A 21,919-nucleotide genomic window follows, 5' to 3' on the forward strand; every position below is an offset into this window, starting at 1 on the left:
TGATCCGTGGCTATCACTCATTTTGTGAGCATAGCTGGCTTGCAATGCAATGTTTTCCCAAACAGCCCAATAGATGGCGCTGGGCGCTGGGTGTAATCTTTGAGTGAATTGTGAGAGATCTGCCTTCTTTGTCTTAACCACCCAGAATGACCATGTTCACATTAATCTTACTTTGCACAGCATATTAGTTGAGAACGTGCAGACCCTGGTGGAGAAACAGTTTGACCGAAAAAAAATCAGTTCAACAGGCTACAACTATGAAAAATATCATCGGTTGAAGGAGGTAAAAACATGATTGTGTCACAAAATAAAACAGAAATGTAAGATCATTCTGAAGGTGTATAATTTGATGCTCGGCATGTAAGAGTTCCTCTGGTTAAAGGCACGGCTAACGGTAAATCCCGAGTTGTTCAAAATCCCAGAAGGAAACAACTACCCTCAACGGTGTTTGCAATTTGTATAGTGTGAGGAGAGACTTGAAATCCCCAACTCCTTTTGATGATTTTAACAAAGCAAATGTTTATTGAGAAATAGAAAAAAAATAGAATTACATTTTGATAAAACAGTGGCTTTACACAGCATCACTACTTTAAACAGTTCTAAACAATCTTGACTTAACTTCCATCAGAGCTAACTCTTCCCAATTAGTGTGACAACATCTTATCCTTTCCTTTTTGCCTATGTACTCTATGAATGGTGTGTTTCATCTGTATAGCGCGCAAGAAATAATACTTTTCACTGTGTTCCAATACATCTGAAAATACTAAATCAAATCAAAACCTTATAGATTTTGAGATCGATATAAATCCAGTAAATGTTACCACACAAGGCCTTCATGTCTCTTGGATTTGGTTCTGAAATTAACCAGCAGTTTGTTTCTCAAATCAGATTTCCTTCACACAGCTTGTTGGGAGGTATACAGCTATTCATACTGTTGGCTGAGGTGTAAAGCAACTTTCCCCATAGGTTCCAGTATTTCATAAGAACATAAGAACATAAGAAATAGGAGCAGGAGTGGGCCAACTAGCCCTTCGAGCCTGCCCCGCCATTCAATAAGATCATGGCTGATCTGTCGTGGCTCAGTTCCACATTCCCGCCCTCTCCCCATAACCCTTAATCCCCTCTCTTATCAAAAACCCATCAACCCGCGTTTTAAAAATATTTAGCGAGGTAGCCTCCACCACATCAACGGGCAGAGAGTTCCAGAGATTCACCACCCTTTGAGTGAAGAAGTTCCTCCTCAACTCTGTTCTAAACCACCCCCCCTTTATCTTGAGGCTGTGCCCCCTAGTCCTACTGTCCTTTCTGAGCGGGAAGAGTCTCTCCACCTCTATCCTATCCATCCCATTCATCATCTTATACGTCTCAATGAGATCCCCCCTCATTCTTCTAAACTCTAACGAGTACAAGCCTAATTTATTCAGCCTCTCCTCACAGCTCAACCCCCTCAACTGCGGCATCAGCCTAGTAAACCTCCTCTGCACTCCCTCCAAGGCCAAAATATCCTTGCGTAAGTACGGCGCCCAAAACTGCACACAGTACTCCAGCTGCGGCCTCACCAATGCCCTATACAGCCGCAGGAAGACCTCCCTACTTTTATATTCAATCCCCCTTGCGATGAAGGCCAGCATCCCATTCGCCTTCCTGACCACCTGCTGCACCTGCAAGCTGGGTTTTTGCGACTCATGCACAAGGACCCCGAGGTCCCTCTGCACCGTCGCCTGCTGCAGTTTTTCTCCACGTAAGTAATAATCCTTCCTACCATTATTCCTACCAAAGTGGACCACCTCGCACTTGCCAACACTAAATTCCATTTGCCATTTCCTGGCCCATTCGCCCAGCCTATCTAGATCGTCTGTATACTCTCCCCACCCTCCGCACAATTTGCCTTTCCACCAATTTTGGTGTCATCAGCAAATTTCGACACCCTACACTTGGTTCCCTCCTCCAGATCATCTATATAAATGGTAAATAGCTGAGGCCCCAGCACCGACCCCTGGGGCACTCCACTAGTCACCATCCGCCAATCCGAATAGCAACCATTGACCCCTACTCTCTGCCTCCTATTTGACAACCAGTCCTCTATCCACGCTAACACCCTACCACCAACTCCATGCTCCCTGACCTTCTGCAATAACCTCTTGTGAAGTACCTTGTCAAATGCCTTCTGAAAATCAAGAAAGACCACATCCACTGGTTCTCCTCTATCCACCGCCCTAGACACATCCTCATAGAACTCCAGTGAATTTGTCAGACACGACTTCCCTTTAACGAAACCGTGCTGCGTCTGCTCTATCAAGCAGTTCCCCTCAAGATGCCTCGCTATTTCCTCCTTGATGACGGATTCTAACATTTTACCTACAACAGACGTTAAACTTACAGGCCTATAATTCCCCGCCTTTTGCCTGGCACCCTTCTTAAACAACAGCGTAACATTAGCCATTTTCCAATCTTCCGGCACTTCCCCGGAATCCAGCGACATCTGGAAAATAACCACCAAGGCATCCACTATCACCTCCGCCATTTCTTTCAGGGCCCTCGGATGCATTCCATCCGGTCCTGGGGACTTGTCCACAATCAGCCCCTCCAGTCTGTCGAGCAACGCCTCTCTAGTAACAGTAATGCCATCGAGACCCTCCAGTCCTACCACCTTTCCATCTCTAACATCCGGCAAATTATTCACGTCCTCCTCCGTGAAGACAGAAACAAAAAAGTTATTCAAGACCTCAGCCATATCCCCATCCCCTACCACATCCTTTAAGGGACCAACGTTCACCCTAGCCAGCCTCTACCTTTTTATATATTTATAAAAACTCTTGCTATCCTTTTTTATATTAAGCGCTAGCCCAGCTTCATAGTCTCTCCTACCCTTCTTTATCAACTTCTTTGTCAATCTCTGTTGACATTTAAACCTCTCCCAATCCTCTTCTTGCCCACTACTCTTAGCTACTCTAAACGCCTCCGCTTTTACTTTAACACTTTCCTTCACCTCCTTCGTTATCCACGGCTTATTACCTCTCCTCCAACGGTCCTTTTTGACCATCGGAATAAATTTCTGCTGAGCACCAAGAAAGATCTCCTTAAAGATCCTCCACTTCTCCTCAGCAGACCTACCTTCCAACGCGCTCCCCCAGTCCACATTCGCCAATTCTTCTCTCATCCTACCGTACTCCCCTCTGTTCAAACGAAGGACGCGTGTCCAGGAACCCACTTTCTCCTCCTCCATCTGCACCAGAAACTCCACCATACAATGGTCACTGTCCCCAAGAGGATCTTCCTTATATACGGTTTTCCCTTTAATTTCTCTCTTATCTTACCTCGTTTCTTTAGCAATGCACTTTCATAACATTTACTTTCCTTCTCTTTATTTTACCTTTTAGAGTTTAAAAGAAAAGTTGACTCCCTTTATCCACCTTACCTTATCCTTTGAATCCTTGACAACAGTGGGTGGCACAATGACGCAGTGGTTAGCACTGCTGCCTCACAGTGACAGGGACCTGGGTTCGATTCCTGGCTCGGGTTATTGTCTACGCGAGTTTCCTCCACGTGCTCTGATTTCCTCCCACAGTCCGAAAGATGTGCTGGTTAAGTGCATTGGCCGTGCTAAATTCTTCCTTAGTGTACCAGATTGTGGCGACTAGGGGGTTTTCACAGTAACTTCATTGCAGTGTTAATATAAGCCTACTTATGATACTAATAAATAAACTTAAACTTTGAAAAACTATCCATGTTCTGTACCCATTGTTACTAAGTTGCTTCAGATAAACATCTATTTGCTGTGTTACTAGGCTCATTAACATTTCAGGTAAACACAATAGATGCACACGGTCACTCAATCCCTGGCCTTAATTATAATACTCGTTGTTTCCCTTAGTTGAAAATATATGAACAGAACATGGACAACAAAAAAATTCTGTTTTTTCTGGCCGGCACGGTAGCACAGTGGTTAGCACTGCTTCTTCACAGCTCCGGGGTCCTGGGTTCGATTCCTGGCTCAGGTCACTGTCTGTGTGGAATTTGCACATTCTCCTCGTGTCTGCGTGGGTTCCCTCCAAGTACTGCAGTTTCTTCCCACAGTCCAAAGATGCGTCGGTTAGGTGGATGGGCCACACTAAGAAATTGCCCCTTAGTGTCCAGGGATGCGTAGGTTAGAGGGATTAGTGGGGATAATATATGGGAGCAGGGCCTGGGTGGGATTGTGATTGGTGCAGACTTGATGGGCTGAAGGGCCTCCTTCTGTGCTGTAGAGTTCTCTGATTCCAATTTCTTGGATTTCCCGGATATGTTTTCTTGGCAGCACGCTGTGTCACAATGTGACCTTGAAGGTTTTCTTTGCTCGGAGGTTATGGTGCAAATTTTGGAATGTGTTTACAATTCTGCTGGCAAACACAGGACAGAACACAAATATATATTCAAGTGTTGATAAACCATCACAGCCAGAAGAATTCCTAGGCTAGGATTGTTCTGATGTAAAATTGGCACAATGCGTACCAATGTAATACTGAGGTGGCCTGTATCCAAACTATGCAGATATTAGTCCCACTGCAGAATTCATGGGGATTGGATTTTAGGGGTTCCAGAAAGTTGGTGAAAGCAGACATTTATTAGTGGTCAAGTATCATTGAAGGAATCCTGTATGTATTTAGTAATTGTTGAGTGGGTCAATGAGATAAGGTGCCAAGTCTTTCCCTTGCAAGATTTTTCAGTGGCCCCTTGTAAATACCAGCTGAAGCTATGTTCCGTTTTAATGTTCATTTCAAAGATCATTCCGTGAAAGCAAAAAAAAAGCAGAAAAATCTTCCCCCACCACCACTCCCAAACCCCGAGTCCGATGGTCTGCGATTGGGCTATTCCGGATATCCCTCCCATTCGCTCTCCTTATCCAGACGCCACAGTTAGTGAGGCCATTAGCCTGAAGAAGATGTCGCTCATGGAACTTAAGCGACTTGGCGAGGGGGGACAGGCAACTGATCCCCTCTGCTTGTCTTTCCTCAGGCCTCTAGATTCAAGCACCGCAGCCTCCATAGATATTTTCATACTGTAAATTTATATAGGATTTTGAAAATTGTATTCAATTTGAAAAATATTCTTAAAAAAAGTAATAAAAGCTATCGGTTTTTTTTAAGTTTATTCATGGGACATGGGCATCGCTGTCTAGGCCAACATTTATTGCCCCTCGCTAATTGCCCCTGAGAAGGTGATGCTAAGCTGTCTTCTTGAACCGTTGCAGTCCGTGGAGGTATTGTGATGTTCCAGATGTGCTCACAAACAATTTTTCTATTGCAGATTAATCGCTGGATTGTCAAGATCACCGCTGAAAACCCAACACTAATTTCCCGCTTTAAAATTGGACGGAGCTATGAAGGTCGACACATCTATCTCCTCCGGGTAAGGTGACTTCTACCAGATTTGTTATTGTTGTGATGGTTTCTGATGTCTGCACTTCACCCTGCTGTGACGCGCAGTAGGGGTGGCGCAGTGGAAACGTGCTGGGCCCATAAGCCAGAGGTCGACGGATCAAAACCATTCTCTTAAGACGGCACAGTGGTTAGCACTGCTGCCTCACAGTGCCAGGGACCTGGGTTTGATTCCTGGCTTGGGTCACTGTCTGCGCAGAGTCTGCACATTCTTCCCATGTCTGTGTGGGTTTCCTCCAGGTGCTCTCTCTCCTCTCATAGCCCAAAAGACATGCTGGTTAAGTGCATTAGCCATGCTAAATTCTCCCTCAGTGTACCCAAACAGGCACTAATGTGAAGACTAGGCGATTTTCACCGTAACTTTATTGCAATGTTAATGTAAGTCTACTTGTGACACTAATAAAGAAACTTCAAACATGTCAAAAGACTTGTGTTTTGCGAAATAATGATAGATTGTGTGTTTGGACCAATAAAGCAGCCTGATGGGATGATAGTACGTGTGCCAATCTCTTGTTACAGGTTGGCAGGAGAACGGGTTCGGCGAAACCTACCATCCTCTTGGACTGTGGAATCCATGCCAGGGAGTGGATCTCTCCAGCATTTTGCCAGTGGTTTGTGAGAGAGGTTAGCAAAACACTCGTGGGATTTATTTACAACACTTTCCGATAGCAGTTGAGAAACATGCCCATGCAATAAACTTCTGCTTCCACAGGCCACAAGAAACTATGGATCTGATTCAACTATGACCACACTCCTTGATAAACTGTATTTCCTGGTTGTCCCTGTTATCAATGTGGATGGCTACGCATATAGCTGGACCGAGGTAAGTGTCACAACATCTGTGGATGACCCAGAGTAATTCAGAAAACAGTCGTTAGGGTTAAAAGATTAAGGGAAAATGAAGTCAATGGTGGAAAACAAAAACTCAATCTGAAAGAGTTTTGCTACAGAAGCCAGGTTACATAAGAGCCTTCGAAATAGCACCAGGAACGGTCATGTGGTCCCTCAAGAGGATCATGGTCAATCATTGACATCAACTCCACTTTCCTTCCCTATCCACATATCCCTTAATTCTCTTAGTGTCCAAAAATCATTCTACCTCAGCTTTGACCTGAACAACTCAGCATCCACTGCCTTCCAGGGTAGGTAGATTCTAAAGGTTCACTCCCTCCCTGGTGGAGAAATCTTTCCTCCCCTCAGTAGACTAGGAGCTTCCAGATGTCCTGTCTAAAAATGGGCCCTAAGCCTTTATTTGAGTAAATCAATGGAACTGGAGTACAGGTGGTTTTGTTTGGCCTACATCTTTGCTCACACAGAATGTATCAAGGCACAGCTCCCCAGCACTACAAATGTCAGTCTTCATGCCAATTTGATTCACTCCACATGATTTCAGGAAATGGCTAAAGGCACTGGATGCTGCAAAGGCTTTGGGCCCTGATAATATTCCGGCAATAGTACTGAAGACTTGTGCTCCAGAAAGAACGCCAGAAATTCAGCAGTGAGTAACTCACCTCCTGACCCGCATGTCTACCATCTACAAGGTACAGGTCAGGAGTATAATGGAATATCCTCCACTTGGCCTCCAACAACACTCAAGAAACTCAGCACCATTCGGGATAAAGCAGTCCACTTGATTCTCATCCAACCATCACCTTAAATATTCACTCCAAACACCATCGACCTCTAGTGAATAGCAACAGTGTGCAGTGTTTACAAAATGCATGGCAACAGATCACCAAGGTTCCTCTGACAGCACCTCGAACATCTACCACTTAGAAAGACAAGGGCAGCAGATGCATGTGAATGCCATCACCTTCAAGCCACTCTGATTTGGATATATGTTGCAGTTCCTTTGCTGCTGCTGGATTAAAATCCTGGAACCCCATCCCTAACAGCACAGTAGGTATACATACACCACATGGACTGCAGCAGGTTCAAGAAGGCAGCTCACCACCATCTTCTCAAGGGGCAATTACAGACGGGCAATAAATACTGGCCTAACCTGTGAAGCCCACGTCCGGTGAAAGAATTTTTTTTTTTAAAAAGCCCTTGCAAGGGCGATACGTTCACTGCAGTTAGGCAATGATCTCATCTCTAGGAATTGGGACAGTGGACCAGTTTCTCAGACTGATCACACCGGCAGGGTTCTCTGGTCCTGCTGTAGTGAATGAAGATTTGGCTGAGCGCCAAATTCCCCATCCTCATTTGCAGTAACACCAGTGGCTGGAAAATTCCATGGTGTGGGTATGCCGGCGTTGGACTGGCGTAAACACAGTAAAAAGTCTGACAACACCAGAGCTCTGTCTGAGGCCAGAACTCTCCATTCACCTGACGAAGAGGCAGTCCCCTCGAAAGCTTAAGAGTATATTATCAAATAAATAGGTTGGACCAGAACCTGGTGTTGTCAGACTTTTTACTGGAAAATTCCAACCAGTGTGTCTTGCTTTACACAGAACAGAATCCTTAGACTTTTAGAGTCAAAGTCCCTGAACTGATTTGGTTATGTGTTGAGTCAGAGAGAATGGGAGAAGCGTGGGCTAAGTTTTGTGCAGCCAAATTAAAATTGTTTCAGGAAGAATTAAGTTGGATCTGGGCATCATTGAAGATCAGGGATAGATGGAACATTATGTAAATGATCAACATAACGTCAGAGGATGCATTAGTCCAGGTAAAACTGCTTGAGAAAAAAGTAATGGCCTGTGGCACTGCTGCCTTACAGCACTAGAGACCTGGGTTTGATTCCTGGTTTGGGTCACTGGTGTTTGCAATTTTTCCCCGTATCTGCTCTAGTTTTCTCCCAAAGTCCAAAGAAGTGCAGGTTAAGTGGATTGGCCATTATAAACTGTCCCTTAGTGTCAGGGGGATTAGCAGGGTAAATGTGTGGGGTTATAGCAATAGGGTCTAAGTGTCAGTGCAGGCTCAATGGATTGAATGCTCCCTTTTGAACTGTAGGAATTTTTTGGATATGTCAGCCTCAGCTCAATCCACTGTCCATGCTAAAATATTACCCCAACTCTGTAAGCCCTTAACTTGTCTCTTAACGCTTGATGGGGTGCTTTATTGAATGCCTTTTTGAAATCCGGGTATACTACATTTACTGGTTCCCATTTATCTAGATTACTAGATGCTGGGCAAGACGACAGCTCAGTGACTATCACTGTTTGCTGTGCAGACATGTGGATTTGGGCCGGTGTCTGTGGGAGTTTGCGCATTCTCCCCGTGCTTGCGTGGGTTTTCTCCGGGTGCTCTGGTTTCCTCCCACACCCCAAAGATGACCTACTAGGCTGATTGGGAGTAATAAATTGTCCCTAAATTAGTTTCCCTCAATGTGGATGGCCATAAAACAATAGATAAGGGTCATGGCTGGAGGGGGGGACTGGTGGTGTTAAAATGGCGGCGCGGGCTCGTTGGGCCGAAGGGCCTGCTTCCCTGGCTGTTTCATTCTTTGTTCTTTGTAGTACATACTCAAAAATCTCTAATAAATGTGTAAAACAGGTCTGTATGAACATATGAAAATATGAATTAGGAAGAGGGATACGCCATTCAATCCCTTTAAACCTGCTTCACTATTTAGTAAGATCATGGCTGATCTGATTATTTCTTCAACTCTACATTCCTGCCTATTGCTGAAACCTGTTGACTCTCTTGTTAGTCCAAAATCTATCTATCTCTACCCTACAAACATTCAATGACCATGCCTGCACTACTTTCTGGGGAAGAGTTCCAGGGACTCATAACCCTCTGAAGAGAAAGTGTCGAATTATCTCCATCTTAAATGGCTGCTGCCTTATTTTTAAACTTGTGCCCATGTTCCAGTTTCTCCCACAAGGAAGAAACATCCTTACAGCATCCACCCTGTCAAATCCCCTCGAGGTGTCGCGTGTTTCAATAAGGTCACCCCCATCCCAGGCATCAATCGAATTTTGGGCGGCACAGTGACACAGAGGTTAGCACTGCTATCTCACAGCACCAGGGACCTGGGGGTTCAATTCTGGACTTGGGACACTGGGAGTTTGCACAGTGCCTGCAGTGGGTTTCTCCCGGGTGCCCCACTTTCCTCCCACACTCCAAAGATGCGCAGGTTAGATGATTGGCTGTTATAAATTGGCCCATTGCGGGGTAAGTGTCTGGGGTTAAAGGGAGGGGGTATGGGCATGAGAAAGATGCTCTGTTGGAGAGTCAGTATAGACTCAATGGGCCGAATGGCCTCCTTCTGCACTGTAGGGAATCTATGATTTCTCTGAATGAACCTTTTATTATTTGGCTATGTAAGGAGTTGTTCATCTGATAGGATGATAGAAGGGATCTTACACATTTATTGCTTTGCCGCGTCTGCCCACAGGATCGATTTTGGAGGAAAACACGTTCCAGGAATCCTGGCACACATTGTATAGGCACAGACCCAAACCGAAACTTTGACGCCAAATGGTGTTGTAAGTATTTCTATTTTAACAAACAACACAATGAACAGTTCTATCAAATCTCTTTGAATCATGGGAGGCAATGGCCTAGTGGTATTATCGCTGGACTATTAATCCAGAAACTCCGCCAACGTGCTGGAGCCCCCGGGTTCGAATCCCGCCTCGGCAGATGGTAGGATTTGAATTCAATACAAATTATCTGGAGTTAAGAATCTACTGATGGCCGTGAAACCATTGTCGATTGTAGGAAAAATCCATCTGGTTCACTAACGTCCCTTCCTTTGGGGAAGGAAATCTGCTGTGCTGACCCAGTCTGGCTTACATGTGACTCCAGAGTCACAGCAACGTGGTTGACTCTCAACTGCCCTCGGGCAACAAGGTGTGGGCAAAATGTGCAGGTTAGGTGGATTGGCCGTGCTAAATTGCTGGGGTAAATGCATAGGGTTATGGAGATAGGGCCTAAGTGGGATTATGGTTGGTGCAGAATTGATGGGCCGAACGTCCACTGTAGAGATTCTATGATGGGCAATATTTGCTGGCCAGCCAGTGACGCCCATGTCCCACAAATGAATTTTAAAAAAGTGCCTTGAAGGAGGAAACCAATGTGGAGGGGCCTCCTAAGCCTGTCCATCAGTCTGTGCCACGTAATCTTTCATAATAAACCTGCCTTCTCCTCACTTTAAGAAGTCTCACAACACCAGGTTAAAGTCCAACAGGTTTATTTGGTAGCAAAAACCATTAGCCTTCAGAGAGCTCGCTGCCCTTCATCAGGTGAGTGGGAGATGTGTTACAAACAGGGCATATAAAGACACAAACTCAATTTACAAAATAAAGGTTGGAATGCGAGTCTTTACAGGTAATCAAGTCTCAAAGGTACAGACAATGTGAGTGGAGAGAGCGTTAAGCACAGGTTAAAGAGATGTGTATTGTCTCCAGGCAGGACAGTTAGTGAGATTTTGCAAGTCCAGGCAAGTCGTGAAGGTTACAGATAGTGTGACATGAACCCAAGATCCCGGTTGAGACCGTCCTCATGTGTGTGGAACTTGGCTATCAGTCTCTGCTCAGCGACTCTGCGCTGTCGTGTGTCGTGAAGGCCGCCTTGGAGAATGCTTACCCGAAGATCAGAGGCCAAATACCCTTCTAATAATAATGGATTCTCCTCACTTCCCGTTAATACTCCTGCTTATCAAATATCTCCCCATCTCTGATTGAAGATGTAGGAATTGTCCTAACATTAGCTGCCAGTTGTTTCAAACCTTAGAGTGTGGATGTACTTCCTAATTTCACTCCTGAATGGTGTTATTTAAGGCAATGGGGAAGGTGTTGAAAGATTTAGTGCCACGACCGTGGATCAAACCAGATCCAGGTTCCTGACCTTGTTTCAGTTTCTTGGCTCCCCTATTTTGATTGGAAGCTTCCCCTCTTTGGGTCCTGTGAGTGCTAATACACGGCGCTGATGCTATATTTCAGCTTAAGTTGCAGTTACGGTCAGCTTACAAATTTACCCACATTCCAATAATTTATTTCAACTAAATTGTGTTTGTTAACACCAGAGACCACTCACCTGACGAAGGAACAGCGTGTTCCGAAAGCTAGTGGTGTTTACTATCAAATAAACCTGTTGGGCTTGATAGAGCAGACGCAGCACGGTTTCATTGAAGGGAAGCCGTGTCTGACAAATTTACTGGAGTTCTATGAGGCTGTGTCTAGGGCGGTCGATAGAGGAGAGCCGGTGGATGTGGTCTTTCTGGATTTTCAGAAGGCGTTTGACAAAGTACCTCATAAGAGGTTATTGCAGAAGGTCAGGGGACTTGGAGTTGGGGGTAGGGTGTTAGCGTGGATAGAGGGTTGGTTGTCAAATAGGAGGCAGAGAGTGGGGGTCAATGGGTGCTATTCGGATTGGCGGATGGTGACTAGTGGAGTGCCCCAGGGGTCGGTGCTGGGGCCTCAGCTTTTTACCATTTATAGAGACGATCTGGAGGAGGGAACCGAGTGTAGGGTGTCGAAATTTGCAGATGACACCAAGATTGGGGGAACGGCAAATTGTGCGGAGGGTGTGGAGAGTCTGCAGAAGGATCTAGATAGGCTGGGCGAATGAACATAATAAGAACATAAGAAATAGGAGCAGGAGTAGGCCATCCAGCCCTTCGAGCCTGCCCCGCCATTCAATAAGATCATGGCTGATCTGTCGTGGCTCAGTTACACTTTCCGGCCCTCTCCCCATAACCCTTAATCCCCTCTCTTATCAAGAACCCATCAACCCGCTTCTTAAAAATATTTAGCGAGGCAGCCTCCACCACTTCAACGGGCAGAGAATTCCAGAGATTCACCACCCTTTGAGTGAAGAAGTTCCTCCTCAACTCCGTTCTAAACCGCCTCCCTTTTATCTTGAGGCTGTGCCCTCTAGTCCTACTGTCTTTTTTGAGCGGGAAGAGTCTCTCCACCTCTATCCTATCCATCCCATTCATCATCTTATACGTCTCAATGAGATCTCCCCTCATTCTTCTAAACTCTAACGAGTACAAGCCTAGTTTATTCAGCCTCTCCTCATAGCTCAACCCCCTCAACTCCAGTATCAGCCTAGTAAACCTCCTCTGCACTCCCTCCAAGGCCAAAATATCCTTGCGCAGGTGCGGCGCCCAAAACTGCACACAGTACTCCAGCTGCAGCCTCACCAATGCCCTATACAGCTGCAGCAAGACCTCCCTACTTTTATATTCAATCCCCCTCGCTATGAAGGCCAGCATCCCATTCGCCTTCCTGACCACCTGCTGCACCTGCAAGCTGGGTTTTTGCGACTCATGAACAAGGACCCCGAGGTCCCTCTGCACTGTCGCCTGCTGCAGTTTTTCGCCATGTAAGTAATAGTCCTTCCTACCATTCTTCCTACCAAAGTGGACCACCTCACACTTGCCAACATTAAATTCCATTTGCCATTTCCTAGCCCATTCGCCCAGCCTATCTGGATCCTTCTGCAGACTCTCCACACCCTCCGCACAATTTGCCTTTCCCCCAATCTTGGTGTCATCAGCAAATTTCGACACCCTAGACTCGGTTCCCTCCTCCAGATCATCTATATAAATGGTAAATAGCTGAGGCCCCAGCACCGACCCCTGGGGCACCCCACTAGTCACCAACCGCCAATCCGAATAGCACCCATTGACCCCCACTCTCTGCCTCCTATTTGACAACCAGTCCTCTATCCACGCTAACACCCTACCACCAACTCCATGTCCCCTGACCTTCTGCAATAACCTCTTGTGAGGTACCTTGTCAAACGCCTTCTGAAAATCCAGAAAGACCACATCCACTGGCTCTCCTCTATCGACCGCCCTAGACACATCCTCACAGAACTCCAGTAAATTTGTCAGACACGACTTCCCTTTAATGAAACCGTGTTGCGTCCGCTCTATCAAGCAATTCCCTTCAAGATGCCTCGCAACTTCCTCCTTAATGACGGATTCTAACATTTTACCCACCACAGATGTGGGCCAGGAAATGGCAAATGGAATTTAATGTTGGCAAGTGTGAGGTGGTCCACTTTGGTAGGAAGAATGGTAGGAAGGACTATTACTTACGTGGCGAAAAACTGCAGCAGGCGACGGTGCAGAGGGACCTTGGGGTCCTTGTGCATGAGTCGCAAAAACCCAGCTTGCAGGTGCAGCAGGTGGTCAGGAAGGCGAATGGGATGCTGGCCTTCATCGCGAGGGGGATTGAATATAAAAGTAGGGAGGTCTTGCTGCAGCTGTATAGGGCATTGGTGAGGCCGCAGCTGGAGTACTGTGTGCAGTTTTGGGCGCCGCACCTGCGCAAGGATATTTTGGCCTTGGAGGGAGTGCAGAGGAGGTTTACTAGGCTGATGCCAGAGTTGAGGGGGTTGAGCTATGAGGAGAGGCTGAATAAACTAGGCTTGTACTCGTTAGAGTTTAGAAGAATGAGGGGAGATCTCATTGAGACGTATAAGATGATGAATGGGATGGATAGGATAGAGGTGGAGAGACTCTTCCCGCTCAAAAAAGACAGTAGGACTAGGGGGCACAGCCTCAAGATAAAGGGGGGGCGGTTTAGAACAGAGTTGAGGAAGAACTTCTTCACTCAAAGGGTGGTGAATCTCTGGAATTCTCTGCCCGTTGAAGTGGTGGAGGCTGCCTCGCTAAATATTTTTAAGAAGCGGGTTGATGGGTTTTTGATAAGAGAGGGGATTAAGGGTTATGGGGAGAGGGCCGGAAAGTGGAACTGAGCCACGACAGATCAGCCATGATCTTATTGAATGGCGGGGCAGGCTCGAAGGGCCAGATGGCCTACTCCTGCTCCTATTTCTTATCTTCTTATGTTTATGACTTGAACCTTGTGTTGTGAGACTCCTTACTGTGTTTACCCCAGTCCAAACGCCGGCATCTCCACATCATCAGCACCAGAGGGAGGCAGAGAGCCATGTGCTGAGCTGGACGGGAGCGGGAGATGTCGGTTTTGTGATGTTAATGTGACGAGAAAGGGAAAGATGCAAAAGCAAAATGTCGGATTCACCACGTGTGGCCTTGATAACCTCGCTGGGATGTCCCCTGCTCTAAGGTTAGAATCCCTACTGTGCATTCGACCCATCGAGCCTGCACCGACTCTCCAATGGAGCATCTTCCTCAGACCCAATCCCCGTAGCCCCACATATTTACCGTGTTAACCCCCCTGGCAGAGTGTTTTCCTCAGAGCAGAGAAGGCCGAGGTGGGGGGACCTGACTGAGGTGTAAAAAACTGAGGGACACTCATTAGGTAGGTGGGAAAAATCTTTTCCCCTGAGTAGAGGGGTCAATAACTGGGGGCTAGAGATTTAACGTAAGGGGCAGGAGGTTTAGAGGGGATTTGAGGCAAAACTTCTTCACCCAGAGGGTGGTGGGAATCTGGGACTCACTGCCTGAAAGGGTGGGAGGGAAGAGAACCCTCACAACATTGACTAAAATGTTTAGATGAGCTCTTGAAACACCAGAGCGTACAAGGCTACGGACTAAACCCTTGAACTAAACGCCTCGCTTAGCCATTTCAGAGGGCAGCTGAGAGTCAACCACATTGCTACGGCTCCGATATCACATATATATTGACAGTGGCGGGACCAATGGATCCCACCACCAGCGAATGCTACGCCATCTCCTGCCACGGGGAGGCCAGAGAATCCCACCGCCTGGCTCTATGTCTCGACTGTGAAGCACCTTCGAATGTTTTGTTATGGTTAGAAACATAATTGAATTTCTTTATTAAGGATCATCACCATGATTCTTCTCTCTGACGCCGATAGCATCATTTGTCAAGACATTTAGTTAAAAAGGTTACTGTTTGTAAACAATAGGGGTGATTTAGGGGCTTTTAGATAAGCACATGAATGTGCAAGGAATAGAGGGATGAGGACCAAGGGATTAGTTTAATTTGGTGGCACATTCGGCATGTTTGCGGGCCGAAGGGCCTGTTCCTGTGCTATATGGTTCGATGCTCTATGTTCTATTGTGAAACGTGACGGCAAAGGCCTTGGAATCAGAATCAGCAGCCAAGAGTAGCTTCCAGAAGTGTTGGGTTATGGGATTGGGGCCAGCACCAACAAAGGGCTGGCGTCAGAGAACAGTCTCCGGGGCAACACTGGCAGCTGAGAATGGGCCGTGAGCAACCTATCTACCTCTGTCTCAAAGACACTCCATTGACCTGGCCTCCACAGCCTCCTGCGGCAAAGAGTTCCATAAATTCACCACTCTCTGGCTGAAGAAGTTGCTCCTTATCTCTGAGTGGGGGAAGGGTGGGGGGGGACGGGGGGGGCCATCGACAGGACCAGAAGATCCCACCAGCAGCAAGGCGAAAATCTCAGCCCTAAGGTTTAATCTGTATACTATGACAAAAAGTATTTCTGCTCACCCTGGCTATAATCTTTCCCGTCAGCAAGAATGCCAAGGATTATGTGAAAATAAAGATTCATGTTTCCACGATAACCTGACCTCCAGAAAAATCTTGCTTAAAATATTGGCTTATCTTTCTTCTCTCTATAGATGCCGAATGACCTTGGGTGCAAAAAAAATTCCAATGCTTCCTGTTTGTCTCTGGGCTATATCAGAGTTGGAATAAATTAGAACCATCACACGTCCTGCTAACTGTCACATTGTGTCCTCTAGCAATCGGTGCCTCATCGAACCCTTGTTCTGAGACATACTGTGGTCCTCGGGTAGAATCTGAGAAAGAAGTCCAGGCTGTCGCAAACTTCATCCGTCGCCACAAAGGAAGCATCAAGGCATATCTCACCATGCACTCTTACTCTCAGATGTGCCTCTTCCCTTATTCCTACACCTATGACTTAGCGCCGAATCACGCTGAGCTGGTATGTGTCTCAGCCTTTTACATGTTCACAAACCCGTGCGATGCAAAGCAGAATTTGACACTTTGATTTATATTCTCTGAGAGACATTTGGCTTCAGTGGGAGGTGGGATGTTTGGGTTCTCAGTTTGAGAGCCCAACTCCCTTCCACAATGCAGTTTCTCTGGTTTATCAGGATGATCGGAGGAGTAAAATTGCTTCCTCCCCATAGAGAAGGAGGAGAAGCCTTCGGGTGGCCTGACAGTATTATCACTAGACTAAGCCAGTACGGTGGCACAGTGCTGCCTCACAGTGCCAGGAACCCCGGTTCAATTCCTGGCTTGGATCACTGTCTGTGCGGAGTCAGCACATTCTCCCCATGTCTGTGTGCATTTCCTCTGGGTGCTCCGGTTTCCTCCCACAGTCTAAAAAGCGTGCTGGTTAGGGGCATTGGCCATGCTCAATTCTCCCTCAGTGTAACCGTACAGTTGCCGGAGTGTGGCAACTAGGGGATTTTCACAGTAACTTCATTACAGTGTTAATGCATGCCTACATGTGACACAAATTAAACTTTAATCTTTTACTATTAATCCAGAAACTCCTGGGAATCTGGGTTCGAATGCCACCATGGTAGATGGTGGAATTTGAATTCAATAAAAAATCTGGAATTAAGAATCTACTGATGACCATGAAACCATTCTCGATTGTCGGAAAACCCATCTGGTTCACTAATTTAGTGAAGGAAATCTGCCATCCTTACCTGGTCTGGCCTATGTGTGACTCCAGAACCACAGCAATGTGGTTGATTCCAACTGACTTCCAAGGGCAACAAGGGATGAGCAATAAATGCTGGCCAGCCAGCGACACCCATGTTCCATGAATGTATACAAGAAAATGCTTCATCTGGCAACAGATGCATGTTGACTTATGTGTCAGATCCATAAGAAATAGGAGCAGGAGTAGGCATTCAGCCCATCAAGCCCACTCTGCCATTTACTAAGATCACGGCAAATCTGCTTGTGACCTTCACTTCATTTTCTTGCCTGACCACATAATCCTTGACCCACTGTATCTCGAAAAATTGATCTAGCTCAGCTTTGAACATATTCAAAGACCCTAATCTTTTAACTCTCTGTGGAAGAGAGTTCCAAATACTAATGACCCACTTAAAGATGAAATTCATCTTTATTACCATCTTAAATGGAGACCCCTTTGTTTTTAAACTGTTCATCGCGTTCTCGGCTGAAAACTTCTAAGAAACCTTGGTGAGATCCTGCAGTGCATCTTGATGATGATACACATAACTGTGACACACTTTGGAGGGACTGAATGTTTGCAGAAGGGGTAGCAATCAAACAGGCAACTTTGTCCTGGATGGTTAAGAACATAAGAAGTAGGAGCAGCAGTAGGCCATCTGGCCCCTCAAGCCTGTTCTGCCATTCAATAAGATCATGGCTGATCTTTTTGTGGACTCAGCTCCACTTACCCACCTGCTCACCATAACCCTTAATTCCTTTACTGTTCAAAAATTTATCTATCCTTGCCTTAAAAACATTCAATGAGGTAGCCTCAACTGCTTCACTGGACAGAGAATTCCACAGATTCACAACGCTTTGTGTGAAGAAGTTCCTCCTCAGCTCAGTCCTAAATCTGCTTCCCCTCATTTTGAAGCTATTCCCCTAGTTCTAGTTTCACCCGCCAATGGAAACAACTTCCCTGGTTCTATCTTACCTATTCCCTTCATAACCTTGCATGTTTCTATCACAACGCTTCTCATTCTTCTGAATTCCAATGAGTATAGCCCCAGTCTACTCAGTCTCTCCTCATAAGCCAACCCTCTCAACTCCAGAATCAACCTAGTGAATGTCCTCTGCCCCCCCTCCAATGCCAATATATCCTTTCTCAAGCAAGAAGACTAAAACTGTACACAGTACTCCAGGTGTGGTCTCCCCAGCACCTTATATAGCTGCAACATAATCTCACTGTTTTTAAACTCCATCCCTCAAGCAATGAAGGACAAAATTCCATTTGCCTTCTTAATTACCTGCTGCACCAGCAAACCAACTCCTTGAGATTCCTAAACAAGCACATCCAGGTCCCTCCACATAACAGCATGCTGTAATTTTTTACCATTTAAATAATAGTCCATTTTGCTGTTATTCCTACCAAAATGAATGACTTCACATTTACTGACATTGTACTCCATCTGCCATACCCTCGCCCACTCATTTAGATTGTCTAGATCCTTTTGCAGACTTTCAGCGTCATCTGCACACCTTGTTCTTCCAGCTCTCATAGTGTCATCTGCGAATTTTGACACACAACACCTGGTCCCCAACTCCAAACCATCGACATAAATCGTAAACAATTGCAGTCCCAACACTGATCTCTGAGGCACACCACTAGTCACTGATCGTTAACCAGAAAAACACCCATTTACCCCCACTCTTTGCTTTCTGATGGGTTACCAATCCTCTATCCATGCTAACACATTACCTGTAACACTCTGCACCTTTATCTTATGTTGCAGTCTTTGGTATGGCACCTTGTTAAATGCCTTCTGGAAATCCAAATACACCACATCCACAGGTTCCTCATTATCCACTGCATATATAATGTTCTCAAAGAATTCCATCAAATTAGTCAAACATGACCTGCCCTTCATGCTTCATCTTACCAACGGGACAGTTTATATCCAGATGACTCACTATTTCTTCCTTGATGATAGATTCAAGCATTTTCCCGACTGCAGAAGTTAAGCTAACCAGACTATAGTTACCTGCCTTTTGTTTACCTCCTTTTTTAAACAGTGGCGTCACAAGCTTCTTGAGTATGGTTGAAGCTGCACCCATCCAGGGAAGTGGACGGTATTCTACTTCATTCACTGTTGGCTGGGCTCAATGCCGTATCTTTGAGTCAAATCAGTTATGGGTTGGTGCCATATTCCGGGATTTAAACATGGAATCCAGACTGAGATTTCAATGAGATGCTGCACTCTCAAGGTTGCCATCTTCTTGATCAGTCATTAATGTAGAGGCCTACTTTTCTGTTCAGTTACGATGTGGAGATGCTGGCACTGGACTGGAGTGGGTACAGTAAGCAGCCTCACAACACCAAGTTAAAGTCCCAACAGGTTTATTTGGTAGCATGAGCTCTTGAAGTGCTTTTCCTTCATCAGGTGTGCTCGCCTGATGAAGGAGCAGTGCACCAAAAGCTTCTGATTCCAAATAAACCTGTTGAACTTTAACCTGGTGTTGTGGGACTTCTTACTCTGTTCAATTAGATATAAGCAATCCCACTCATGATGGACTGGCCATCCAAGTTAGTACACAATGCTGTAATGTCCCACATTTATAAGTAAGAAGATCTCAACCCTGGTTGGCTCAGTGATGGTTTTTTTAATATATTCATTTGGAACTATATTTTGTTAAACTCTTAATGAAACAGACTTGGAATCTTTGTGTAGTATTTGATTATTTTTGAAATGATGAATAACCCGCATTCTCTCTTGCAGAATAACCTTGCTAAGGGAGCAATTCGCCGCCTGGCCAGTCTCTACGGAACACAATATACTTATGGTCCTGGAGCTACCACCATCTGTGAGTCTTTGGTTTCGTTCCACGTTTAGTCATCATTGTAAACAAACAAATAATTTATTAATAACGCTAATATGAAATGAATGGCTGCTGAGATTCCAAAGTCTGGAAATTCCACCTCAAAGCCTTTCTCCTCCCTTACAATCCTACACCACATCAACACACTTCTGTTCACCCCTCCTGATGCATCTTTCTTACCTTCAGTTAAACAAAGAGAACAAACACCAGAGAAAATTACAGCACAGGAACAGGCCCTTTGGTCCTCCAAGCCTGCCCCAACCATGCTGCCCAACTTAACTAAAACCCCCATACTTCCCTGGACCATATCCCTCTATTCCCATCCGATTTATGTATTTGTCAAGATGCCCCTTAAAAGTCACTACTGTGTCCGCTTCCACTACCTCCCCCAGGAACGAGTTCCAGGAACCCACCGCCCTCTGTGTAAAAAATCTGCCTCATACATCTCCTTCAAACCTTGCCCCTCGCACCTTAAACCTGTGCCCCATAGTAATTGACTCTTCCACTCTGGAAAAAAGCTTCTGACTATCCACTCTGTCCATGCCTCTCAAAATCTTGTCAACTTCTATCAGGTCACTCCTCAATCTCTGTCGTTACAGTGAAAACAAACCAAGTTTCTCCAACCTCTCCTCATAGCTAATGCCCTCCATATCAGCCGACATCCTGGGGAATCTTTTCTGTACCCTTTTCAAAGCCTCCACATCCTTCTGATAGTGTGGTGACCAGAACTGAACACTATATTCCAAATGTGGCTTAACTAAGGTTCTATAAAGCATCAACATGACTTGCCAATTTTTAAACTCAGTGCTCCGGCTGATGAAGGCAAGCATGCTATATGCGTTCTTGACTACCTTCTCCACCTGCATTGCCATTTCCAGTGACCTATGTACCTGTACACTCAGGTCCCTTTGCTCTTCAATACTCTTAAGGGTTCTACCATTTACTGTATACTTCCTATCTGTATTAGACCTTCCAAAAGGCATTACCTCACATTTGTCCGGATTAAACTCCATCTGCCATCTCTCTGTCCAAGTATCCAAATGATCTATATCCTGCTGTGTCCTCTGATGGTCCTCATTGCCATCCGCAAATCCACCAAACTTTGTGTCATCTACAAACTTACTAAGTTACATTTTCCTCCAAATCATTTATCTATATTACAAACAGCAAAGGCTCCTGCACTGATCCCTGAGGAATACCACTTGTCACAGCCCTCCATTCAGAAACGCACCCTTCCACTGCTACCCTCTTGTGTGCCTGCAAAGCACCAGGATTTTCCAACTGTGTTTGCCCTGAAACTGGAAATTCCCGCCCGAGGTCAACGGACCTTTCCATGATCCGCTCCGTCGGAATGTGGAAATTCACCGCCTGGAGTCAGTTATTTATTTTAAATGTGCCACATTCGAACAAGTTGTTGTTACCTGGTGATGGGAAGCAGTGGCTTGGTGATATTGTCACTGGAGCAGTAATCCAGGTACCCAGGGTAACGCTCATACGTTCCTTTGAGGATTTGATGGAAGGTGCAAAATTGCCCAGTTGAAATCTCGGTGTTAATGTTGGCGTGCTGTCTTTGCACAGATCCAGCTGCTGGAGGTTCGCACGATTGGGCCTACGATCTGGGAATTAAGTATTCCTTCACCTTTGAACTGCGTGACACTGGCAGATACGGCTTCCTGTTGCCTGAATCTCAAATTAAACCGACGTGTGAAGAAACCATGCTGGCCATTAAATACGTGGCCGACTATGTCGTCAACAACTTGTATTGAAATAAATATGTATAAAGCATGTTAAAATAAAGACATTTGACAGTTCATAGTCCAGTATTCTCAACGCGGGAAGGTCAATGAGGGATAACATTCATCTGTTCAGTTACCTGTTTAGGACTACAATGGCATTCGCACCATAGCCGCACTAAATGTTAATGCTTTTAAGAATATTCAGCATTATTTTTGCATTCTATCATAGAATCATAGAAAAACTACAGCACAAACAGACCCTTCGGCCCACACGTTGCGCCGATCTTATCTCTACCTACTAGGCTTACCTATAACCCTCAATCCTATTGAGTCCCATGTACTTATCCAGAAGTCTCTTAAAAGACCCTAATGAATTTGCCTCCACCACCACCGATGGCAGCCGATT

The 21,919-nt window shown here is 45.6% G+C and overlaps 1 protein-coding gene across 1 annotated transcript; it reads left to right on the forward strand.

Annotated features, from left to right (window-relative positions):
- The first annotated feature begins 6,144 nt into the window (after positions 1 to 6,144).
- Positions 6,145 to 21,543, forward strand: LOC145341527 (carboxypeptidase B-like). Its single transcript, XM_080186507.1, has 5 exons — positions 6,145 to 6,240; positions 9,760 to 9,850; positions 15,985 to 16,187; positions 19,678 to 19,762; positions 21,356 to 21,543. Exons 1-5 carry the CDS (start codon positions 6,160 to 6,162, stop codon positions 21,541 to 21,543), a joined length of 648 nt encoding a protein of 215 aa, XP_080042633.1. The 5' UTR covers positions 6,145 to 6,159.
- Positions 21,544 to 21,919: the final 376 nt, after the last annotated feature.

Source organism: Carcharhinus amblyrhynchos, chromosome 3 (assembly GCF_965287045.1).
Source record: "Carcharhinus amblyrhynchos chromosome 3, sCarAmb.v2.hapA, whole genome shotgun sequence".
Classification (NCBI taxonomy): Eukaryota; Metazoa; Chordata; class Chondrichthyes; order Carcharhiniformes; family Carcharhinidae; genus Carcharhinus; species Carcharhinus amblyrhynchos.

What these genes read in the sequence shown, in the direction of transcription:
- LOC145341527 (XM_080186507.1), top strand. Translation starts at nt 6,160, where the DNA reads ATGACCACACTCCTTGATAAACTGTATTTCCTGGTTGTCCCTGTTATC. An exon ending in CTTTGACGCCAAATGGTGTT is followed by an intron (nt 9,851 to 15,984) that starts GTAAGTATTTCT and finishes TGTGTCCTCTAG; the next exon opens with CAATCGGTGCCTCATCGAAC. An exon ending in CGCCGAATCACGCTGAGCTG is followed by an intron (nt 16,188 to 19,677) that starts GTATGTGTCTCA and finishes TCTCTCTTGCAG; the next exon opens with AATAACCTTGCTAAGGGAGC.